Consider the following 25,687-nt stretch of genomic DNA (forward strand, 5'->3'; position numbering starts at 1 on the left):
AACATAAGCAGCTTATGAAGTGCCATTGTAAGACTCTCATGTCATGACTCACCTCTGAATTGCACATGCCCGTCTGCAGCGTGTATGTTTGTGAACCTTTGCATGCATTAAGTGCTGTCTCCTGGAAAAAATAGCGCAGTAACTCTAGTCAGTATACATATGGTTTATTGAATGCACAGTTGTCAGGAGCAAGAATTTATATATATATTATACGTATTATATTCTTAGGTACGTTGATATATAGTGACAGTGGATTGCACAGAGCAATTTTGCATTTTAACACATGTAAGCAGATGTAGAATCTAACACAACTCTACCCTGTTACTGTTTCAAGTTTATTTTAAACCCCAGTTTTGACTTTAAGTTTCTAAACAGCGGGTCTGTCTTGTGTTTTGGAATAAATAGCTTCTTACCAGTACATGCAACAAAAATAAGCCTTGGTTCTAGCCCTAATCTGATCTACTCGAGGCTGATACTTGTTTTCACTCACATGGGTTTGCCGTCTGACTACAGCTGGTGACTAGAAAGAAACTGTCATATTTTTATAATCCCAGGTAGCATTCAACATGGTTGCTAGAGAGCCTCACAATACCTATATTCTACAATTCCTGAATGAACCTGAAGTGCTGAAGGGTACTCTCCAGCTCTCTGGCATTTCTAATAAAACAATTAGAACAAAACCTTCCCTGGTTTTGGACCACAAAGACTGTAACTGAAAGAATCAGGTAGTGTCCTCGTAGGAGACCAAAACTTAATTTTGCACTAACCTTTGCATCCATTAGATTGTAGACTGCAGTGGAAATTGCCTCCTTATTTATACTAGTCAAAATTCCATTTAGAAGGTCTGCACATTCTGTAGGGAGAATAAAGCATTTTCAATACCACGTTGCATACGAAGTGTGTATATATTTAGGCTTCAGTGTATTGCAACTAACTTCACTATTAAGATGAGTAGCTGGATGAACTACACAAAATTAGTTTAATAGAACTTCCACCTCATACCTCCTACTGGTTTTCTTTTTGAACTGATCTTAAAGAACACTTACAGTCACATTAAAATCATGTTTTCTTAAATGTTCATACAGATGTAGTGGACTTACTTGCAAAAGGTTTACACATGATTGTATAAATCTGTTGCAATAAAGGTTTATGTGAATCACTTCCTCAGCACTTGCATATTGCAACTTTGAAAATTGGCTCAAAAATCCTCAAATATCACAATTTTAACATTTCTTGGCTATCTTTTTAGAAATAGAAGATAAATTTAACAGTTCTGATAAAGTAAACAAGGATTACACACTTCAAAAAGAAACTAGTTATGCATTGGAATAAAGACGGGTTGATATTCGTTGAAATAGTGTGTATATAGCCGACAATATCACTTCCTTTATTTGCACTCACTTTTGCTTTATATGGAACACAATTTTGGAGATAAGTATGCCACCTCTGGTAGGAAGCTTCTGTTAGAAAAACCATCTACAGTACTGTGATGATCTGAAGGCTGCTTTGCCTTCCACATCAGTTCTGTCATTGATACAGAGCACTAGAGCGATGTTCCCAGGAAGAGTATCTCCATAACAAATCCTGCAAAAAAAGCAAACCATGCATGTTACCTGCAGCACGTGGTCTGGAATCTGGATCCTGATGCCAGCACAGAGCGATAAGGTACAATAATCTGTTCCTCTCTGGCAAATTGCTTGGTATAAACTTTTCCGAAATGCCAGGGCGCAAACTGCTGCAGATTCCTGTCAAAACTTCCAGCAGGGTTGTCTGACCTGCAATTTAAAGGAAAAATGTCACTGCAAAAAAAAACATTAAGTACCTCAGAACTCTCTTAAAATGATATTCAGCAGAAGTTATTTAGTGCATTTTAAAACAAAGAATGCTTTTAAAAGCAAAAATAAAAAATACGTGAACACACTTGTAAAATAGATGCGTTAACCTTTAACAATAATCAAAGCTACTTATTGCAACAGGCTGGATCAGAATAAAGAACTCTGTCCAAATAATAAGTCCCAAATGGCTATGTGTACACACATTGTAAACTTCATGCACAGATACCTATGTATACATGTAATGTTATGAGTATATTCTCAGCACACAGTTTTACATAAAGCCTTATACCTGCATTATAAGTCCTATTGTACAAAAAAACCCATAAATATCTACTTTGGGCAGCCACAAGATGGCAGCCATAAGCTGTGTGAGCATTGGGATGCTATTCTGTGCAGTATTTCTGAAAGGTCTTCAGCCTGTAAATGCATCAATCCTTCTATTTTGCCATGCAGAATGGAGCCCATAGCAAAGAAGACTTTAGGAATGATACCTGTTTCATGGCCTGCAAATCAACTAGACTGTGACAATTTGTGTCACATAATGCTTTGCAAATTAAGTTCTTAAAAACTGCTCACACTTTCACCTAAGAAACACCTGCTCCTTTGGAAACACTGAGGATTTGTTGAATGATTCTAATCTTTACATCCTGCAACGTGGAGCTCTGTGCTGTAGCAGGAATAGAAGGCAAAGGGACATCTGGAACAACTGTGCTGGTTGTATCATAATTTCTCTACGAGAAGGGAATTTGTGAAAAAGATTAGGGCAACATAAAGTCTGCACGAATAACGGGGATAAATACCTTCAAAAGGTTTCCGTCTGCTTAGGCTCTCCCAACACAGTATTCCAAAGCTAGGGAAAAATCACAACAACAAAACAGTGAAAGACCATTCAGTAATTTGCAATCTGTATCTATGTTCTCTGTTCCAAGAGCAAGTTCATTGGTTTAAGAGAAAGGAGTTTTTCAATACAAAGTCAATCCAAGTCTTTCCTAATTTGATGAGGTCCTTTTTTTCTGCATTACTAAGCTTCAGTTTTCAAATGAGCTGTTCTTAAAAAATTCTCATTTATTGCTTGTGTTTTTTTAAACATAGGATCAATTAGATTTCAGTTTACCACCTTATCTCCCTTTGCTCTTATGAATTTCAGAACCTTCTGTTCTCCTTTGTAATTTTTGTTTTCAAGTAACTTAAATAGCAACTGCAAGAGCTGGACTTTTCAGCCGATACTGACAAGCACATCAGTTAACCCACTAAAAACTTGGTTCTGACCCACTGTGTCTTTATTTTCTTCAGCAAATTTTCATAGAGCTCCAAATGCCGTTTTCCTTTTCTAACATCCTACGAAATATTCCAGTGATATCATAGATCTACATGTATAACCCACAACTCAGATGGTATAGAGTTTGATAAAAAGCTCAATCTGCAAAATCAGAGGCAGAGCAAGGAGGCTGCTGGAAGAGAGAAAGCAGGATGAGCCAGAAGCAAAGCAATCAAGGGGAAGAAGCAGTTCTAGGATAAACTTATCTGTTTACTCATATATCTTGATGTAGTACTGAATTGCAATGTTTAGAAGAACCTCCTCGTCTGCCTTATTTCTGAATAAAACGTGAAAGTGCTTTTACATAGGTACCCTCTAGGAAAGTATTAATGAAATGTGGACACACATGTAACTTACAGGTACTTAAGTAATATTTCATATATGACACATACTTTTGTTTGTTGCACCACTGTCTAGACATGCACCTATCTCATGCACTGAGTCACATCTGAGCATCTAAAATTATATAAGAATAACATGCTGGAAGATGAATTATGCCACCTGAAAATAAATGACCACTCTCTTCCTGCGCAAAAATCTTCTGTTTATGAATATCAGATTAGTCACATTATTTATAGGTCTTCTCAAGTGTATGCATTATCTGACTCATCTTAGAGCCTGCCTCTGTGACAATAAAGCAGGAGTTTAAATTTGCTGCCTCCATAAAAGCTCCGAGAGCAGCAGAGTGGTCATGCCTAAAAGTTATTTATAGTGTTAATACAGTGGCTCTGTATGCCGGTTGTAAAGATGAATGTCCATGCAGAAAATAGGTTCAATTTGAGGTTCTCTTATTTATTGATGCAACTGCAAAGCATGTAACATATCCAAAAAGGACATGTGTTAGAAGGAAGTCTTCCTCCTTTGTATAAAACACCTTAGTTAAAAAGTAGGAATGCTTGAGTTGGCTCAGTAGATTATTCCAGCAGAGATTCCATAGGGCTTTAATGAGACCCTATGGAGAGAAAGGTCTTCTTTTTATCTGGGCCTCATCTGGGCATCAGCAGTTCTTCCCAAAACTAAAGCCATGCTTAGAAACAATGTGAGTTGTAGTTATTAGGTTTCTAAATGTACATGAAAAAATTTTGGCATCTATATTACACTTTTTAAACATTTATGTCTGTTATATAATTCCTATGGTGAACTTTGAGAACTGCTCTTAAGCTTGGTATATTTTTCACCAAATATGGGGGATTTCAAATTTAATTCACTGCTGTAATTGGTCTCATGTGGAATACTATCCTACTGCACTATGTAGATCTGGTGTTTTTACTGTAGTGTCTTTGAAAATAAATATTTCAGCAACGTTATAGAATGTAACAAGGACTAGGTATGACCTGCCCTTAAAAATCCCATTCACCTGTAAATGTCACCTTCCTGGGAAGGACGGCCTCCTTCGAGTATCTCAGGAGGGAGGTACACTAAGTCCTGGCAGTTTCTCTGGTTGCAGTTCTGCAGGTCTGACCTCAGTTGTTGTTTCCGCCAGTTGGTCAGACCATAATCTGATATCTACAGAGATGGAAGAAAAGGCAAATCTTAGAAACAATACCTCGAGTCTCTATATTAAATGTTGGCTGTTAGGGTAAATATATGCAACGATAGGATGATCACTGGATATTACATTAGAAGGCTAAAAGTAGAAGGTCCCACCTTGGCTCTGTACTGCGTATCCAACAGCACATTGGAAGGTCTGAGGCCGCCGTGGCAGAACGCTGGCCCCAGGCTGTGGAGGTGATGGAGCCCTTCAGCCACATCCGACAGGATTCTTAGGAGTAGCGGGGACGGAACTTCTGGGTACAGCTGATGCTAAGTAACACAAAATACATGTTTTGGTAGTGCGAAATGGTTCCTATTCACACTTTTATTTGACAATAAACAGAAATACAATACAGAAGTTAAAGAACAGCTTGACTGTGACTTCTGGTCTGTAATTTTCATGTTGGTTGTTCTCTTCTGGCTGACCTTGTAATTAATTTCATCACATAAAAGATTACTTTTATGTACCTCGTGGATTAGTGAGTGGAGGGATCCATTGTTCATCCATTCAGTCACTATTCCCGCCAGTCCACGGTACTGGTAAATCCCAAGAGGAGGCAGGAGCCGTTCAGATTCATAGCGTCTGACTTCTGTTAGATCCTGAAGTAGCAACTTCCACTCCCTGTGATGCCAAATCGGGATAGCAGGTTAAGTCCAAAGCAAAGCAAAATGTTGTTTTCTGTAACTTCAACTATTTTGTTTGGGTATTTGATTTAAAGAAAAAAGAAAATGCAGACAGGGGACAGAGGAAACTTTTTTCTTTAAGTAAGCTACCAAACAGGTAACATTGGTTCCGATTACAAAATTGCTGGACTTCCATCATCTAAAAAACAAGCAATACCCCCTGCAACCACCAAAAGACTCTTAAAATGTTTAACTGTTCCCAAATTCTGGCAGCATTTGGTTTTTTAAGTATTACTGACAATTTAAACTGTCAATTTAAAACTATTTGTATGAAATGCTGTTTTTTCCTCCCCTGCCTTAATTATGGAACAAATAAAACACTATGTATTCAAATAGGATGCTTTGGTATTTTACTTTTAACAAAATCCACCGGAATGGCAGTGTCCTCAGTTTACAAGAGTAACTAGTCTGTAGATGCACATCAGACACTCCTTTTTTGATAAACAGGTCAGTGCATTCCCTAAAATGCTTCATCAAAAGTAGTTTGTGGTTATAATTGGGAACTTTCTGTGTTTTTGTTGCACACTGGAATTTTGTGGTCAGCAGGCTGACACCCATCAGTTCCTGCTCACTTGTTTTCATAATTACGACATCTACACATCTCACTGCCCTGCAACCCTGACCATTGTCCCTCCTTCCTCCCATTTCTCTGTTCCCTCACCTGTATCTGCTGTTGTAGATTGAATTCAACTGAGATCTCCTCAGGGACCTCCATAAAGCCGTAATACCACAGCATGCTGAGTACTAACCATCAGGGTTGGTAGATATTATTATAGTAGCGATAATGAATCACTTCAGGATTAAGCTCTACTTCTACAAACATTTGTAAAAGACCATAGAGCTTGTTTCTCAGCATACTTGCTCCCAGCTTGCCTCTTGGCTAGTCGGGATTTCTAGGAATGGCGATGTGTGTAGGGATCAGATGATCCTGGGCATGTCATGATTCATTCTGTGCCACTGCTGCAGGTCTCTGTTGCCCACCTGCAGGGTTAGGGGGCCAAATAAGACACGTACCTCTCTGGAGTGGCCTGGCTGGTCAGCAGCTTCACCGAGATGTGGGTGTTCCAAGAAATATGAAAGGCTTTGAGTGCAAAGCCTGAGCCTGTCCTGGTCAAAGTAAAGCTATCCAAATCTTCCTGGGCTACTACAGGTAATGATTTGGCCATTTCTTGATAGCTGGCTTGGGGGGAAAAAGGCAGAAAAGAAAATAAAGTAAGGACTACTTTTTGTCACTACGACCAGAGCTCAGTGAGGTTGCACCACCCCTTTCTTCCCAAATAACTATTACTCTAATCCAACAGGCTTCCTTTTACCACTCTGCGTCAGACTTTCCTTATAAAGACAGGAAAAATGTGCTAATTGCAAAGGAGTGTCTGGACCGTAACTTGCCATCTGAAGCTTCAAGGTACTAATTAATTCCTTGTTATTGCCATCTGATGACTTTGAAATGTTGGGCCATTATTTAAAATATAAAATGTGATTTTAAAGTGATACTGAATTATATAGACAACAAACTAGTTAATCTTACGGGTACACGCTTGACAAAGTTTTCTCACTTCCCATAAAAAAGGCAATTATTGAATAACTTATGTCAGTGTGTTCTGCATCATTCTTACATATCTTCTTTAATACAGTATCACATGTCAGTGCAAAAGCAAGGTAAAAGGCATATTCCCTGCTGCTGTAACTTGGCAGAACTCTACTAAATTGAGCTGTGTCTTTATAGCAGCCACTAATTTAGCCAATAGTCTCTCTATACAGTACCTCTCTAAGACCATCTCAATGTCTCAGACACATTGCATAGCACATGGATTAGAGATAACTTCTGCAAAGCATCTCTGTGTTATTGCGTGAGTAACATTTTTAATTACCTCTGTGAAGCTGTATTAGGCTAGAGATAACCAGAAGTCAGTGGTGAAACAGAAAAACAAGCAAACTAGGAAAACAGATTAAATAAAACCATTGGTAAGGATTACTGCAAGATCAGTGGTCAGTGAGTCAGAAGAACTCAAGCAGGAATATTCCCTTCAGGATCCAGTAGACCGTGGCTGGAGAAGGGAACACACGAGGGAACTGGAGTAACAGGGCCAAAAACTTGAAGTAACCAGTAAGGACTGCTTAGTGTGAATTATGTCCTGGAAGACGGGCTCTACAAAAAGAGCTTCTGGGATGCAGAAGGCCTGAAAGTCTTCTGACTTTGAGCAGATCACTTGTTCTACAGGAGTAAAATAGAAACAAAGCCCTGAATATAAATTAGCCTGTCCTTGTGGCTGATCTGTTTCTAGTTCATGACCAATTTATTTTCAGTCAATCTCAGTATTTCAGTTGTGCCATGCAGGCACATTCACTATCACAGAGGGGTACTAAGCTCCGTTTTTGTATCTAACCACAATCAAAGTGCAAATAAAAATTCAGCAGCTGATTTACCAGTTCAGCTTCACCAGTATTTTATTCTGGTAGGAAAGCACAGTTGAACTTTTCGCTAGATTATTGTAGTTTGAAAGCAGTACCTGCCTTAGGTGCTTTTCTTGTAGAATAAATCCAATAAGGTATGAGGCTGACAGGCAAGTTAAGAATTTCATAAAATTTTAGAAGGTTCTTCTGAATGAAGAAAGAAATTTCCAAATGAGCTACTTAAAGTTGCAGAGGCAGACCACACAGATCTACAAATCCTAAATATAAAGGAGGTAATCAAAAGGCTGGCAAAATTGTCTCATTTTTATTAAACACTATGATAAATAATCGTTTAAATAGCCAAAATAATTTACTCAACTCCAAATGTAGTACAAGGAAGATCAAACAACAAATAAAGGATCTAAACCATTTTTGAAATCATCTGTTCCTATTTGAAATTGAATCAAGTAAAACTATAACAGTTTTTTAAACTCTTGCTAACTGGCTACTTAGATTTAAAAAACCCTAGTCGTCAGCTCCTATTTGGATTTGCAAAGCCTAATTTAACTGGAGATTTTCAAAAAACAAAACTAAAACCACTTCAAGCTTCCTCTGTTACAAACCATGACACGCCAAGCACCATTGTCCCTGTGTTTGTGTATCTTTTTCTTTACCCAGACTGAGAGTGATTTTCTGAGAATCTCCAAGAGTTTCACCCTAAAATGAGAGATCTTTTATTTATCAAGGGTGCTGTCCAGATCCCTGAAGCAGTTAGAGGGACTAATTATGGAATATAGGACAATCATGGAATTACAGATAACAAAGTCTCTCTCTACCCCCTACATTGCAAGTTTGGTACCAAAGCCATTTTATCAATAGTTCTGCTCGTTTGAATGCTTTTACTCCTGGACCCTTTTAAAAACTCACTATCAAACCACAAGCCCAATATTTCTTAGGTGACCTGTGCAATGAAGGGTTTCATATTCTGTTTTAGTAAGAGGCTAAAAGTCTCAGACAGCTTTGTCATCTTCCCCTAGTTGGGCAGGAGGGAGACTGCTGTAAAAGCATTTATTTCAAGTTTCTAATGATAAAGGTAATTTTAAAAAAGTAATTCATAGAAAAGATGTTTTCCTTAGCATGAGCAAAATTCTATGTTGTGCTAATACTCAGACATCTCAATAGAAGAAATTGGAAACAAAAATCGACTTACCTCCGTAAATACAGTGCGGAACGATGGAGTGAAACTGCTGCAGATACTAAGAGCGAGTTGGCTTGGAACTGCGTTCAAACACAGCTCGAGCTTTCCTGCATGAGTCAGCTGCGTTGTTGATCCCTCCTTTTATTGGCTGCCTGCAAACATCTAAAATTTCCTGGTCGGATATACAAACTGTAACTCTTTAGTGACTGCAGGTGGCTTTTCAGGCTCATTTGTTAACTGCCTGTAATTAATGAGAGCAATTACAGAAAAAGAGGTTGGATTGCTGCCTTTTCCACAATGAGGAATGCCAAGAGGGAAAACTATCTAGCAGTGAAAAACACCGTAGTGGATACAGCCTAGATACAGAAGCATGTAGAGCTGCAGGCAGATGGTGCAGCTGATGCTTATCTCTGCAGTAGATCAAGCCAACAACACGAGTACGAAATCCCTTTAAACTTTTTGGGTCAAATTGTTCTTAAAACAGGGTTAAAATTGCCATTTTTTTTCTGGTTACAGGGTAACATTAAGTTGCAAAGAAAAACTAAGGGTCATTTGGCTGGCAAGTAGCCCTGCTGAAAAGGTTATTGGGGTTATGGTGGAAGCTGAGTTGATCCTGAGCCAACAGTGTGCTCTTGTCACAAGTGGGGAAATTGCATACTGGGCTTTGTTAGAAATGCAGTCAGCAAAGTGAGAGAAGTCACTGTGCCTCAGTACTCAGAAATGTTTGGGCTGCATCTGAAATACTGCAGGCAGCTTTGGAGCCCTCAGTTCAGAGAAAATGTTGAGAAACTGGGAAGGATGCAGTAAAGAGCTACCAAGTTGGGGCCCTGAAGCACATGTCTTCCGAGGAGACGTGGAGGCAGCCAGTCTTGTTTAGTCAGGTGAAGGAGGCTGAGGGGGTCTACTAGAGGTCAGAAATGAAGTAACGAAGGTCAGTAATGAAGACGGAACCAAACTCTTCTCCATAGTAGCAGATAACAACCAGTGGCACAGGTAGATATCTTTATTTCAGATGTTCAAGCCAGATGCTAGAAAAAGTTTTTTTGCCAGGTGGGTAATGCAGGGCTGGAATGGACCACGCAGGCTGCAGAGTCTCCATCTATTCAGGTTTTCTAGACTCAGCTATACAACGCCACAGCTGACCTGATCCAGGAGAATTCTGGGCTAGAAAATGCCAAAAGTTCAGAATATCTTTCATTTTGCGAAAGCTGTGTAAGGCCTAATTGTGTTCCTGCTAGACCCCTGGCATATACATTCACACTAAAGGTTGATGGGACTGTTGGATGTAGGATGGAGACTTCAGGAGAAAGCACTCATTTCAGCTGATCTCATTTATTCAAACGTCCCGCTCCATGAAGATTGTCTTTATTTATAGAGTCTGACTTTAAAAACAGTGTCAGTCAATGAGACTCTGTCCACGGACTGCTGTTGGTTTTGGATCAAATCCTAACCCCCCAACAGGGAGGGAACAAGCAGTAGGGCAGTTACCTAATCCTCCTGTGATCACAGGAAAAGTCCCTTTTGTCTAAAAATCATGTGGCCGGGGCTCTGTGGCCCAAGAGGAAGCACACTACAAGTAGGAAGTGTGGAGTACGCTTTCAAGTACAATGCGTTAACTCCTGGCAGCTGTAGCTATCTGACCAGCATCAGCTTTCCATGCCCTCTCCAAAAGTGAAACTAGTATGAGGGAGCTGAAGTAGCAAAGGTAAAACAAGTGGGCTGTAACAGTCCTGGAGAAGGCTGGAAGAATGTCAGGTTGCTGTGGCCACAGGATCCTCCTCCCCTTACCTTGGATTTATCACCACCACATCCATATCTACTCCTAGTCTACAGTTCTATAAAAAGTGAATTGAAAATGTTTCCCCCTGTTTGATGTATTAGCCTTTCAGTCTTGGATTGCACTGCAGCACAATCACAGCTGTTCAAAATTCTTACAACTAATAAAAGAAACTTCTTAGGGGGAGCTTTGTAGATAGTTTGAAGGCCTTAATTTTGCAGAAATTCTTTTACACTTAAAGTAGCCTTAGGTATTTCTATATTTTTAGAATATCACATGCTGGGGAAGCAGAGTACTGGAACAATCCTGCATTTCTGTACTCCTTTTGACTATTGTTTTCAGCTTTAAAAAGCCTCAATATAAAACTATAAAGCTTAATTTTAATCCATATTTGGAGAAAGCAGAAATGTACAGGCCAATTTGCAGTGCAGGTCTGAGCTGATTAAACATCATTATTACTGAGCATGTTAATTAAAAAGAATCAGTATTTTACCTACACATAATTTATCCAGAGAAATTGAAAGCCTTTCACATAATATGCAAGCTTATAGATAACAGGCAAAGAGAAAACCTCTATAGGCTCACACAAGGGCTGTGCAGTAATTAAATGAAATTAAGGAAACAAAATTTTAGTTTGACTGTCAGTAGGTTGTTGGGTTCTTTGTGTTTTATTTTCCTGTTAATTATGGAAAATACACAGAATAAAGCTTCCCAGCAAGGAATAACGGGCAAGACAGACACTGAATCTTTCTAATCTCCTATGTATAGGATTTATTCATTGCCATACAGATACCTAAATACAGAGATACTGGAGAAGTACAGAGAGCTCTTGCCAAATCCAGTAGGATTGCCTAGATGATGCCTAGAGATTGTGTGTTGTCATCAAGGACAGGGAAAGACCGAGATCATAACAGAAACACGACCAGGTGCTCTTCTGACCACATACAAGGCAACAACGAGCAGGAAGGTAATCTGAAGAGAACTTAAGATGCCCATTATGCAAGTGTCTGCAGGATTCCTTATTTCGTGAGTGAATCCAACCCTCACAGCAGGATTGGAATTGCACACAGCAGACAGTGTCTGATTAACTGCAGGAGGAACTTGGAGACAAAATACTATTTCTCATATGTACATTTGTTCATGCTAAATGACAGACCAAGTCTTTCAGATAAGCCATGGATCTAAAAAGTCCAAAGACCAGTTTTTATTTTTTTCAGAAGACATGCAAAACTCTGAGCCTCTGAGTGTCAAAGAACAAAGAGTAAAAAACCACTCTATTTAAACTTTTCAAAGGGTCCAAAGAAGGTATTTTAAAACCTAACCATAACAATGCAAGAAGAACTAGAACATTTGCTTTTTCAATCCAAACTGGGTTTTGTGGCTCACTCACAAGCTGAAACAGTACATAGGGAACACAAACACATTCTTAACATCCTGAAAGTAGAAATAATAGTCATGCCTAAAGGATAACACAGTTTGACATGAGTGGTTTATAGCTCTCCCCCTCATAATAGCCACACAGAGTGAACCCAGTTACAATCAGATTTAAAACAAATTGGAAGCTTTACAAGAAGCGTAAGACAAAGCCACAGTGTAAGACAAAGCATTAATAGAGTATGTGTGATAAAAGAATGACACAGTACCAGAAGATCGAAGCATTACCATGACCCAAATACCAAAGCCTCTGATGCGTGTTCAGTAAATATTTCACTTTGATATTTTCGAAGAGGTCCATCATCATTTCTCAGTCTGGTTATTCCAGTTGGGCACCTATACAGGACAACTGTTGCCAAAGAGGTAGGTTCTAAGGTGCCATTTCTTTGACACCTTGTGTACGTCAGGAGGTCTTGCAAGGAATATTAAAATGCTGTTAGTCTTCAAATTCATGGGATTCAAATGCTCTGTATTTCACCTTTATAAAACCTAAGCTATAGTGCATGAGCACAGCCAATGATATAATCATCTTTCTCTAAAAGACAGGACTCCAACAGGCACTGTTCTTGCCTGCTCTAATGTGATACTTCAAGACACAAAATTATGGTGTCCATTTATTGAATTTGCAGTTGAACTAAAGCTTTTTTTCTTTTTAAGAAAATTGTTTCCTCAAACATCTGTACCACACTATTTTGGAAAATAGTCGTAACATTCACCACCTTCTCATTAATGAGATGACTAAACAGGAGTATCACAGTTACTGGCCTTAAGCAGTTTCTGTAAAACGAACAGTGCAAAGCACCTCTGCTAATTAAATTGTACTACAGAAATTTATTAATTCTTTACCCGACTGGATTTGGTGGAATTTTAAACAAGTATTACACAATTCATCATTAATGTAAATAAGATGAACAACTCCTGGACTGCAGAGAGCTCAGGGCATCATAGCTCAATCTATTAAATGGTTTGTAAGAAGTGCCCTAGTCCACATCTCAAGTGTTTGCAATCTGATTTGGAATCTGATGTACTAAATATTAAGACAGGGCGGAGAAACGCTAAACCTCCAGGTCTGTCAATTATGTAGCTGTAGATAAATAGTTCCAGTAAGGTAATGGTGAAATGACAGAGGCCCAGATTGTATGACCTTGCTGTGAATGTATAGCATAGGTATGTGAGAGAATATAAGCAGGCTTTCAAAGCCTTTACACATACAAAGGAAAACTCAAGGTCTTCTAGGCAAAGGAACATAGTGAGCACTCCCTCCTTGCACTGCTAAGGATACCTGTTCCAAGGAGAGAGAAAGTGCAGCCATATCCATCAAATCCCCCAAAGAAGCCCATCCTATAGAAGAGCACAGCACTAACATTTTTTTACCATCGCCATGCCTGCCTCCTGGATTTTCTGCTGAAAAGTGCACAAGATTTTTAATTGGCTTGACTGTAAGTGTTGTTTTCTCTACCTGACAATTCTGAAGTATGAAAATATACAAGTAAGCACAAATAATCAACAAGGAATTAAAAAAACCAGACCTAACCTCAACATTTTTTTCCACTGTGAGGCTGGTTTGGGTTAGTTTGTTTGGGGTTTTTTCTTTTCAGAGTTGCAATGTACATTAAAGGCATCTGAAAGATACAGATTGCTGGTGACTTCCTTTTAAATGTTGGTATAATCAAATCTGCTTTTAGGCCACTTGCATTTAGTGACATGGAGAAAGAATTCTGAGTTGCTGCAGTAAAAGTCAGTGGACTTCCAGTCATCTCGGAAAACACTCTGCTTATGGTGAAAATGTGCTCTACTAAAATTGACTTCTATTGCTTTCATATTCTTCAAATTTGTTCATTAACACACTGAATTGGAATTAAGTCCATTATGGCTGGAGATGAGTACTTCCTTGTCTTCTGTGGAAAGCAGCCAACTAACATCAGGGATGTAAAAAAAAAAAGATAATTTACCTTGGTTTCCCTGCAGTCTTTCCAATGATGCATGTTTGCCCTTTGCAGATCAAAGAAGCCTTTGTCAACCTGACAAATCTGAGCTGAGTTAGAATCCACTAATTGCATGAGTGATGTGAAGAGATAGCACCTAAAAAAAATAAAAAAGAGGGAGAGAGAGAAAGCAGGTCTTTTTATAAAAAAAAAAAAATATATATATATATATATATATATATATATACACACACTTATGTAACTTCAGTCCTGTTCAACATTTATTAATAAAATAGTTCTAACACACCTTGCAGTGAACAAGGAGCTAAATACAAGTTTAGCTTTCATTTGGAGGCTGCCAAATTGAAACCCTCTGAAACTCTCTTCATTACAGACCTGAGAGTCTGGAAGACAACTAAAGAGAACACACGTTTTTTATTACACATAGTCTCATTCAAAACATATTTGTTTGAGAGGGTGAATCTTTGAATTTTTAAGATGGCAACATTGCATATAAACTCCTCAAAGGAAGCTGAACACTGCAATCTCTGGCTTTTGCTTAGCACTCTCTTCCAGTAAATTTTTAATTGCTTAGCCCATGGAGATCACTGTAATTTCTCTTGTGAAAGTGATGGGAGAACAGGGACATGGTGAGAGATGTGTAGGCAGCAATCAAACAGGCTGGAGAGCCCAAGTGCTCTCTGTGCTCTAGAGTGCTGCCTGTCCCGCTCTCTCTAGCTTTCTTTAGAAACCGGCATCTCATCTGTAGCAGAGACGTGTGAGCCAAAACCATAATAATTAATAGTCACAAGATATAAGAAAGTGTTTCAATAACGCAGTCTTCTGGGACTGATATTCTGACTTTTTAACTTCTCAATTATCAAACTATCCATTTTAATACAGGCAAAGGAACCTGGAAAGTAAATCGTTCTTCTGACAATATCACCTTGAGGACTTTTTGCCTTCTGCTTTTTAAAGCTGAAAATAGCAGTGTGGCATGAGTGAAAACAGGCTTTCTGGGGCAGATATTGTTCTATTGTTTTCTTTACAGGAAGTAACAACCGAAAGAAATGACCTGTTGTGAATTCCCCCTTTGTACTGTGAGAAACAAAAAGCACCAAGGCTTATCCATGTCCTGAAGTGACATATACACCCTCTTCCTCTTGGCTTCAACAGTACTGGAAAGCCCATGGAGATCACTATCATCTCTCCTGTGAAAGTAATGGGAGAACATGGACAGGAAGGCAGGTAGCAACACAGACAGCTGTATGGAAAACATCAAAAAGGAAACATTTAGAAATTGTGCAAGAGAAGCTGATGACCCCTAACACCAGCAGGCTTAGGGAAAAGCCGTGGTCTTTCCAGCTTATGTAGGCTCAAGTTCATGCTTCTGGCATTAATTTTATTTTCACAATGGTATGCACGTCTCCAGAAATACATTTTCCTCTTAAAGCAAAATACAACAGCATACATTTGGCAGTGTGTACACCAGATTTAGTGACTCTCTGGATCAACAGGCAGCACTTGTGCTGCCACTCAGAAGCAACTCAACAGAATGAAGGAAGGAGCAGATAAACATCAATACAGGCACCAGTACATGCTGGGGGACAACCAGATGGAAAGCAGCTCTGCAGAAAGAGAACCTAGGTGTCCTTCATAGATAAGCAGCTGAACGTGAGCCAGCAACGTGCCTTTGTGGCAAAGAAGGGTGAGACACATCCTGGACTGCATTAGGAAGAATGTTGCCAGTAGGTCAAGAGAGATCTTGCTTAGCACTGGTGAGACCACATGCAGAGTTGCATCCCCAGTTCTAGGCTTCCCAGTATAAGAAAGACATAGACATACTGGAGTGAGTCTAGCAAAGGGTCAGGAAGATAACTAGATAATTAAGCAATTTGAGTATTTGACATATGAGGAGAGGCTGAGAGAATGAAAATTCCTCAGCTTCAAGATAAGGCTCAGAGAATCTTACTGAAATATATAAACACCTGATGGGAGGAAGCAAAGAAAATGCAGCAAGACTCTTAATGTTGCCCACTGAATGGACAATGGGCTTGATTCTACTACTTTTACTCACAGAGAGAAAACACAAACAAACAAAAAAACCAAACCAAACAAACTGTAAGAGAAAGGCTACCATAATGACTTATCCTGTTTTAGTGTTACGCTATATCCATTAGAATGTTTGCTTAACCAAAAGCAAGTGACTGTATTGCTCCTTTTAGCCAATGTGCATTATGAGTAGAGTCATGGAGCTGCACGAGTGGGCTGCTTTGAGCAGAAGATGCGGGGACAGGGCGCAGGCAGGGACCACGTCCTTACCAGCAAGGCTGCAGCACCCAGGCAAGTGGTGTGGAACAGAGCAGGCCTGGCAGTCAACATGCAAGTCCTGAGCAAAGAGACAGGTCTGAGGGCAAATCCCAACCAGCAAGGTACCAGCTGAGCCTAAACACATGAACAAGCAGCTCAGAAAGAGAACACCAGCAAGGGCCTGAGCTTAAATGTGGTTCCTGGGCCAATGGGCAGACAATGCGTGGGTGGAGGTCCCAGATGGTGCTGACGAGGACAATCAGTGACTGGTGGTGCTCTCAGGGCCCTGACAGAAGATAAATTCCAGTAGTCAGAGGGAGGCCCTTTGAAAGTACTGGGTTTGTATTAAAGGGCTTAAAGTGGATTTATTAGTCTATGGTGAATTTTGAATCTGTAATTGTTCAGTAGGTTTTGGTATGATGTGTTACTGAATGTCTAACCCCAATCTTTAAAAGAATATTTTTAATAGTATTGTATTCCATAATGCTGCTTTCATGCAATTTTGATTATCTATTGGCCAAAGCTACAGAATTGAACATTGTTATATCTTCTGAAAAAGTCTCTAAATGTAGTGCTCTAAGCATCTTCTCCATTCTCTTTTTATTGATACTCCCAGAAAAGCATGTTTTGACAGACTGGCAAATAAGTTTCATTTCGTTTAGCACAGAGACTGTTTCGCAAACATTGCAAGTTTCATGTTTGTGATATCTTAGAGAAAACAATCATGATCTGTTTAGAGGAACTTCATCAGCAAGTGGAAAGCCATAAGGGAAGTATCAGAATAAAACAAGTTTCTCTAAATAGTTTATAATAGGCTTCATATGAGCTAGCTTCTTCCTAAACTAGGCGTTAACGCATTACAGTCTGCTAGAGACTTTTAAAAGATGAAGGCTTTGCTCTTCTGCATGACAGCAGGTCTGGTCAGTATGTAGAATGACAAAAGTGATTAGAAAACACTGTATGTGACTTTTTACAAAAGCTGCCTTGAGGCCTCAGAGCTGCCTGGCGGATGGAGAAGGATTGTCCAGTTCATAAAGCTTTTATACGGTCAGACAGTGACCAGTCATAAGGGTCTGCTGGCTACTGCTTGGCTTGTGGTGGTAGAAGATAAGTACTCCATGTACAGGAGGGGTATAATGAAATGAGAAGAAATACTTAAAGGTGAATAAAGACAGTAAAAATTAAATTACCCTTGTCACATGAATATACTACATCGATATTGTGACACATTACATTCCATTTGAAAGGTTGCTGCTCTGCTTTGTCCTCTAATAAAATCCTATGCACACTTTGAAAACTCAGTGTATAGGCTGAACCACAAAGACAATGATGCTTTAATTTCATGAGGTCACATGTGCTAGCCTGAGAATTAAAATCTGAAAAACTTAGCTTATTTTTAAAGACACTGAGTTCACAATGCTGTATGCACAAGGACAAAAAGGTATTAAACAAAAATCTATTTTTATTTTACCTTCTTGCACCTTTACATAATTTAATTTTGTCCAGCTACCACGTTACTACTACTTTTCTCTCCTATCATCTCAGTATTGGGAAAAATGTGGTTTTTTTTCCTGCTGTTTCATCAGTGGGGTTTTCTGGTAAATTTTTGCAGCTTTACTTGCAAAACATCCGCTTTTGTTCTGAAGATCTGGGAGCTATTTTTGGATTAACTTTAGAATGAAAACTGTCCCTTTCACCATGTGGTAACATAATTGCATTTCCTTCTTCTCAGTTCTGCTTGAAAGTTTAATTTCAAGATGCTTAGCATTGTTGCATATGTAAGGCAGAAAATAAGCAACATTACAGTTTAAAAAATAGCATGGAAAACTATTGGTTTGTTTCTGGCCTTGAAACAGATAGTTTGTGTGTTGAGAATACAGTTTCCTTTGCTGGGCTGTGTTGTGTATCTGCTGTTTTCTCTTGCTGCGTCTTCCACAGGTTTTCTTTCTCTTCCCTTGTTTGACCTCGTTGCTTGGGCTGTGGCTGAAGCAAGGCTTCACAGCGGCTTGTAGAGGACCTGATACACTTATCATCTAATATCACGGCAAATGTGAAATATGGGAAACTTTTGTGATTGATGCAAAGAATGGCAGAACGTTAAAAAAGGCAAGCTAGATTGTTTGCTTGCTGGGCTCATTCCAGCAAAATGCATTTTTTATAAAGGTAGGGCTGAAGCTAATGCATCGTGGAGAAAAAAATAAAACGAAACAAACACGAGCTAGCCTAGACAATAAGACTTATCGTGGAAAGCAGCACCTCCAAACTGCAGGCAAGGGAGATGGAAACAGGGTGGTGATGTTTGTGTAGAGAGCAACAGCAAGGTGGAAATCTGCACAGAGCTCCAGCATATCTCTGAAAAGAATGCTGAAAAACTGGAAAGAGCAAACAATTATTTGCTAGAAGACCTGAGGGCTGGCAAAAAACACCTCACAGCAAGATATTAGACGATGATGTTTGTTTCATTTATCAGAAGGAGACTGAGAAATAACATGTTTACAGGTTTAAAGTTCTTCCAGGAGGAAGAAGGGAGATGGGACAGAGAAGCTTTTACAGAAGAAACAAGGACATAGTAATGAACTGGAGGCAGAAATGGGCAGCGTGAAATCGAGACACACATTTGTAACGCTGGGTGGGATTGACCATGGGAATAAAACCAAACAGGCACAGGAGTAGAGTGTCTGCCATTTGATTTATTTGGACAATATCTAGATACCTTTTAGAAGAGGTGTGCTACTCAGGTAAAGCTTTCACCTGCAATATAGGAGCTAGGGGATTAAACTGAATGGTATGGAGAGGTTTTATAATCTGAAACAGCACGGACATGTGTGTATGCATAGTGCTAACAAAATCAGAGCCAGATTATCCAAAAACAAGCCACCAGGATAGATCAGGGTTCATCTGCTTCTTTTTAAGTTGTCATCACTGTGGCTGTTGCCTGTAGTCAAGCCCATATGATTAGACACATCTACATACCTTTTGCCTCTGGGCAGAAAGACTGGGCTCTTTTAGTGTGTCGCTCGGTATATTCTTTTGAAAGTCTGTGTTTTTTCTTTCTTTCAGCAAAGCCTGATTTGAGAGCAGAACAATTTGCCATGTTCTTGGCAGAACTCCTGGAATTTGTGTTCAGTATTTTGAGAATAGCTGTATTTGGTTAGCAATACAGTATATTGCACTAGCTTTCATTTTATATTCTTTAAAAACCTTGTATTTTTCCCATAATTTCCTGATACTGATGTATAAATAGAGATCTTTATAGTAGTCCTGGATGCTCAGTAGTCTAAACTGAGAAGTCAGAGCCTTCTAGTTCATAAATCCTACCCTCCAATGCTTTCCTGAGGAAATCCATAGGTGCAATTCTAACCCACAGCTGGCATCAGTGTTTCTCTGATACCACCAGCAAGCCAGTTCGCCGTACTTGGGCACTGTCCTTTGCCCTTGCACATCTGAGATTCAAATTTTGAAAAATCTTTTATCCTCGTTATCAGCTGAATTGGATGTTGTCACTGGCAGTAGTGAATGAGTAATAACTTCACAACGCTGCCACGAAGCCTCCTGCTTCTGGCTGGAGGGTTTGGGTTTGCTGCTTGCTCCAGCCTTCTTCCACCACGCAGAGGCAGCACGGGATCACAGTTTGCTGCCTGCCAGCTTTAACTTCTTTGTACTGAGCAGTGTGCAGGAATTTTGGACTGTTGCAGGGTCCAGACTCAAGTTCCTCATGTATACAATACAGTGACAGGTCCTGGTCCCTTGGAGAATGGAGTGTGGAGGGAGAAGAGGAGTTTTTAGTGAGAGGAAAGGGCACAGGATAGGGTGTTTTATGCGTTGCTTCTGCTGACTTAGCGGAATTTATGGTTGCTGAGTACTTCATTAGATCAAATCAAGAGGCTTATGACTGCTTTATGGGACTTGCACTCTCAAATGATCAAATAGACTCAAGAACTGAAAACGAGTGTCCTGTCTTTTTTCCAGTTTGTGTTGCTTTGTCACATGGGCAGTGTGGAGTGTAAGGTACAGGGGTGACAGGTGCCTTCTGCAGTTGGTGGGTATTCTGCTGATCCTGCACAGGGAAGAGAGAGATGATCTTGAGATTGAAGAACAGGGCTTGAAATCATTATTTATCCTGAATTTGATGCCTCTGCCATTGATTTTTGGGTGTGACTGCAGGCAAGTCACCCAGTGCTTGTGCCTCTGTTTCCTTACTAGTAAAATTAACAGGAACATTTTTATGAGGGTAATTCAAGGTTCATTTCATGCTAATACTGGTTCCTTTTATGTTCAGTGACTGGGGGCAGAGGAGAAAGCTCTACTCCTGCCCTTCTGAGATTGTTCAGTGTGTAAAGCAAAGGAACAGCTGTGGGCACTCTTTTGCCTCCTGTTAAAACACAGAATCTCAGAAATGTATCTGCCACTCATCTCTGTGATACCTGCTGTGCTTTTACAGGAAGAGCTGATGCATATGTCCCTTGCTTATCTAAGATTCACTGCAGTCAGAGACAGAAAGGGGAAAAAAATGCCTCCTTGATGCACATTGGTATTGGAGAGCTCTTGCTGAAATTGCATAAAGTAAATCTACAATGTCTGATCTTAGCACTCTCTTGTACAGAAAAGGTCAGTTTTAATATCAGGGACATCTGCTCCATCACTCCCCTATTATCTTAAGATTCTCAGTAAACTGTTTTCAATATCATCACTGTGATTAAAGCTCTAGTAAAAGACTCTAGGAGCTACTAGACTGGTATTAGAATTAGTCTTAGCTTTACTGATTATCAGTCTTATTCCTATGAATGAAGAATATATTGGACTTCATGTTAGTCTCCTATTTTATCAGGCAATACCATGTACTAAACTGAAAAAGGAAGATAATCTTGATTTAACAAAGCACAAAAGGAAACAAATTCCTGAAAAGTTCCCCCTGCCAGCTGATTTTCATGTGAGTCTGGTGACTTCAGAAGGTTGAAAGGTGGAAAGAAGGACAGACCAGTGGTGAGAATCAGAATACGGTCTCTTATTCTTCAACCCCCAACTGTGCTCAAAGAGCAGGATTTCTATTTGCCCAAGGAAATCACTAATTCCTTTAAGTGAAACAATTTTTCAAATTTCTGGCTTCAGACTGTTTGTGTTTAAAACAACTTTAATAAACATGTTTTCATGTAATCTACAGTTGATACAATTGGCTACTCTTAAAGAGAAGTCATGTTGTAATGTTTCCTTTTGTATATATTTATATCTCAAATTGGTCATATGTTTTTATTTCTTCATTTATTTTTTGATAAATGATATTTAAAAATATCACCAGCAGAAGTCTTCAGAGGCTAACTGTAGGGACTTAGAGAATTTGCAAGCCTGGAATTACCTATTTTGTAGGAGACCTGTGAATCTGTACTTCAGGAGTTCTTGGTCAGATTTTCATCTGTCCTTGTGCAGCATAGTTTTCAAGGATGCCACATAATTTTTACATGTAGAACAAGAGATATATCTCTTTTTTTGTCGTTCTTTTTTTAATAGCAATCGTATGTGAGACTGAAGCAGGGCAGCCTTCATTTCCCACTTGCCCCTGCATCTCCCCTGGAACAAAAAGCCCCCGGTTACATCCCGGTACCAACAGCACAAAGGACCCAACCCTAAGGCCTATGAGAAAACTAATACTAGATGAATAATAAACGAGATACCGAATTGTAGAACAAAACCTACCCCGCAATTGAGAACTGAACCACAGACAGTTGATTATTGAGTGATTAGTGCTAAATTTTGTGGATGTGCTTAACCTAAAGCCAATTTTGTTCATTAGAATATTGTTTTAATATCAAAATACAGCTCCTTGTTGAAGGCCATTAGGAGAAAACCCCTATTTAATTTACCGGGGTGAAAAACCCTGATTCAGGGACAACACTCCTGGGTACGGGATGGGGGGGTTGCAAACAGCAGCACCAGCTGCCTCCATGGAAAAAAAAAAAACAGCTGAGCATTTAAAGGGTTTTTTTGGGGCCTGTAAGATCAGAACTGGGAGCAAGAAGGAAAAACCCAACCCCACGGAGACTCTTTGCTGCGAACGTGGCCGAGAAGAGAAAATCCCATTGGGCCACAACCAAAGAGCAAAGCAAATGGGTGGGGGGAACGGACTCACCACGAGGCTCCGAGAAGGACAGGGAGTAGATGACATATTCCCCCAGCACTGAGAAGAGCAGGCGGCTGCCGTTGGGGCTCCAGCACCCTGTCTTTGGGACACAAGGCCCTGTCAGTGCCCAGCACTCACCCCAGGGTGCCCAGGAGGGTTTAGGGGCTCTAGAAAGCAGTATCTACAACGGCAGGCAACAACACCGGGCGGGCCCAGCCGGGGGCGGCCCCGTCTACCCCGCAGCCGGGGGCGGCCCCGTCTACCCCGCAGCCGGGGGCGGCCCCGTCTACCCCGCAGCCGGGGGCGGCCCCGTCTACCCCGCAGCCGGGGGCGGCCCCGTCTACCCCGCAGCCGGGGGCGGCCCCGTCTACCCCGCAGCCGGGGGCGGCCCCGTCTACCCCGCAGCCGGGGGCGGCCCCGTCTACCCCGCAGCCGGGGGCGGCCCCGTCTACCCCGCAGCCGGGGGCGGCCCCGTCTACCCCGCAGCCGGGGGCGGCCCCGTCTACCCCGCAGCCGGGGGCGGCCCCGTCTACCCCGCAGCCGGGGGCGGCCCCGTCTACCCCGCAGCCGGGGGCGGCCCCGTCTACCCCGCAGCCGGGGGCGGCCCCGTCTACCCCGCAGCCGGGGGCGGCCCCGTCTACCCCGCAGCCGGGGGCGGCCCCGTCTACCCCGCAGCCGGGGGCGGCCCCGTCTACCCCGCAGCCGGGGGCGGCCCCGTCTACCCCGCAGCCGGGGGCGGCCCCGTCTACCCCGCAGCCGGGGGCGGCCCCGTCTACCCCGCAGCCGGGGGCGGCCCCGTCTACCCCGCAGCCGGGGGCGGCCCCGTCTACCCCGCAGCCGGGGGCGGCCCCGTCTACCCCGCAGCCGGGGGCGGCCCCGTCTACCCCGCAGCCGGGGGCGGCCCCGTCTACCCCGCAGCCGGGGGCGGCCCCGTCTACCCCGCAGCCGGGGGCGGCCCCGTCTACCCCGCAGCCGGGGGCGGCCCCGTCTACCCCGCAGCCGGGGGCGGCCCCGTCTACCCCGCAGCCGGGGGCGGCCCCGTCTACCCCGCAGCCGGGGGCGGCCCCGTCTACCCCGCAGCCGGGGGCGGCCCCGTCTACCCCGCAGCCGGGGGCGGCCCCGTCTACCCCGCAGCCGGGGGCGGCCCCGTCTACCCCGCAGCCGGGGGCGGCCCCGTCTACCCCGCAGCCGGGGGCGGCCCCGTCTACCCCGCAGCCGGGGGCGGCCCCGTCTACCCCGCAGCCGGGGGCGGCCCCGTCTACCCCGCAGCCGGGGGCGGCCCCGTCTACCCCGCAGCCGGGGGCGGCCCCGTCTACCCCGCAGCCGGGGGCGGCCCCGTCTACCCCGCAGCCGGGGGCGGCCCCGTCTACCCCGCAGCCGGGGGCGGCCCCGTCTACCCCGCAGCCGGGGGCGGCCCCGTCTACCCCGCAGCCGGGGGCGGCCCCGTCTACCCCGCAGCCGGGGGCGGCCCCGTCTACCCCGCAGCCGGGGGCGGCCCCGTCTACCCCGCAGCCGGGGGCGGCCCCGTCTACCCCGCAGCCGGGGGCGGCCCCGTCTACCCCGCAGCCGGGGGCGGCCCCGTCTACCCCGCAGCCGGGGGCGGCCCCGTCTACCCCGCAGCCGGGGGCGGCCCCGTCTACCCCGCAGCCGGGGGCGGCCCCGTCTACCCCGCAGCCGGGGGCGGCCCCGTCTACCCCGCAGCCGGGGGCGGCCCCGTCTACCCCGCAGCCGGGGGCGGCCCCGTCTACCCCGCAGCCGGGGGCGGCCCCGTCTACCCCGCAGCCGGGGGCGGCCCCGTCTACCCCGCAGCCGGGGGCGGCCCCGTCTACCCCGCAGCCGGGGGCGGCCCCGTCTACCCCGCAGCCGGGGGCGGCCCCGTCTACCCCGCAGCCGGGGGCGGCCCCGTCTACCCCGCAGCCGGGGGCGGCCCCGTCTACCCCGCAGCCGGGGGCGGCCCCGTCTACCCCGCAGCCGGGGGCGGCCCCGTCTACCCCGCAGCCGGGGGCGGCCCCGTCTACCCCGCAGCGCCCGACCCTGCTTAGCTTCCCAGATCAGACGAGACTGGGCATTCTCAAGGTGGTATGGCTGTATATATTTTATATATATATATATATATAGGTACGTATATCTATATGTTCCCCAAGTATATCCTGATAGTATCTGAACTAAAGCCTGTTTTCATAGGCAGAGTAGAGGGACAGGAGAACCTCTCTGACCTACTGACCACCCCTTCCACCTTCTAACCCACCCCAGGCACCATTGGCTTCTTGGCAATAAGGGCCCAGTGCTGGCTCATGGTCACCCTGCTGTCCCCAGGACCCCCAGGTCCCTTTTCACTATTCCAACAGCTCATTCCCAACTTACACTGGAACCTGGAGGGTGACCTCGGGGTGTGGGGACAATGCAGTGACAACCCGCAGGACGGGGGTTCCCTGGGCCCGGGGGGGGCTCACCTGGTTCTGGAAGGGCAGCGGGAGCTCCGAGATGCGGCCGCAAACCAACGCGTTGTTGAACTCGTAGAGGGTGATGTCACCGGGGGGCGGCGGGGGGGCGAACAGCGCTAAGGAACACATGGGGCGTTCACCCCAAGACCCCGACCCCACCCCCGCGTCCCTACGAGCCCCTCCCAGCCCCACCGCCCCCCCCGTACCTCGACACGACCCCCGCTGCCTCCCCAGCCCCACTATGTACCCCCCACTCACCAGCCCGCGCCCACACGCCGCCTTCCCGCGCTGCCCCGCGGCGGGTGGGGGGGATTTAAAAGGGCAACGACCCCACGGGCAGCACAGCGGGGGTGGCGCCCCCTTCCCCGGTCTACCTCCGCCGTGACTCTCCGACTGGTTCTTCCCTTCGCAGAGAACCCCGTGCGGTGAATTAGGGGCTCCTCCAGTTCACGGGGAGGGCTGAGAAATTGGTGGGGACACCATAAGGGGCATTGCCCCTTTAAGGGAGGCGGTGCTTCCCTGACGGGGGCGGGGAAGCTGCACGTGGTGCTGGCTGCGCAGGTGGAGCTTAGAGGAGCCTGCACCCCACCCCCGGTGTCTCCGCACTCCCGGTACTACATTTCCGGCCATGTAAAATTTCACACTGAGAATGGCAGCCTGCTGCTGGACTCACATCGCTCACACCGGCTCGACTCCCACAGTGACCCCCAAGCACTCACG

At 43.9% G+C, this 25,687-nt stretch overlaps 1 protein-coding gene across 2 annotated transcripts in view; it reads right to left on the bottom strand.

The window, feature by feature from the left end:
• Positions 1-25,104, bottom strand: part of LOC309444773 (receptor-interacting serine/threonine-protein kinase 2-like) — a 35,140-nt gene extending 10,036 nt beyond the window's left edge. The window contains exons 1-15 of one of the 2 annotated variants that reach the window (XR_014185156.1): positions 24,977-25,104; positions 22,533-22,623; positions 21,762-21,973; positions 19,382-20,465; positions 14,126-14,255; positions 8,975-12,585; positions 7,881-8,042; positions 6,385-6,550; positions 5,155-5,308; positions 4,801-4,956; positions 4,511-4,659; positions 2,636-2,685; positions 1,614-1,775; positions 768-853; positions 53-121 (exon numbers count right to left, since the gene is read on the bottom strand). Coding sequence is in view for 1 of the 2 variants with exons in the window: in XM_082062879.1 (XP_081919005.1) it covers positions 53-121; positions 768-853; positions 1,614-1,775; positions 2,636-2,685; positions 4,511-4,659; positions 4,801-4,956; positions 5,155-5,308; positions 6,385-6,536 (978 nt within the window). In the remaining variant the exon portion in view is untranslated. Of the gene's footprint in view, positions 1-52; positions 122-767; positions 854-1,613; positions 1,776-2,635; positions 2,686-4,510; positions 4,660-4,800; positions 4,957-5,154; positions 5,309-6,384; positions 6,551-7,880; positions 8,043-8,974; positions 12,586-14,125; positions 14,256-19,381; positions 20,466-21,761; positions 21,974-22,532; positions 22,624-24,976 lie in introns of those variants that run through there. The other variant, XM_082062879.1, reaches the window with a different exon arrangement.
• Between the last annotated feature and the right edge of the window lie 583 nt (positions 25,105-25,687).

This window comes from Streptopelia decaocto (genome assembly GCF_964273445.1).
Source record: "Streptopelia decaocto genome assembly, chromosome: 11".
NCBI classification, from domain to species: domain Eukaryota; kingdom Metazoa; phylum Chordata; class Aves; order Columbiformes; family Columbidae; genus Streptopelia; species Streptopelia decaocto.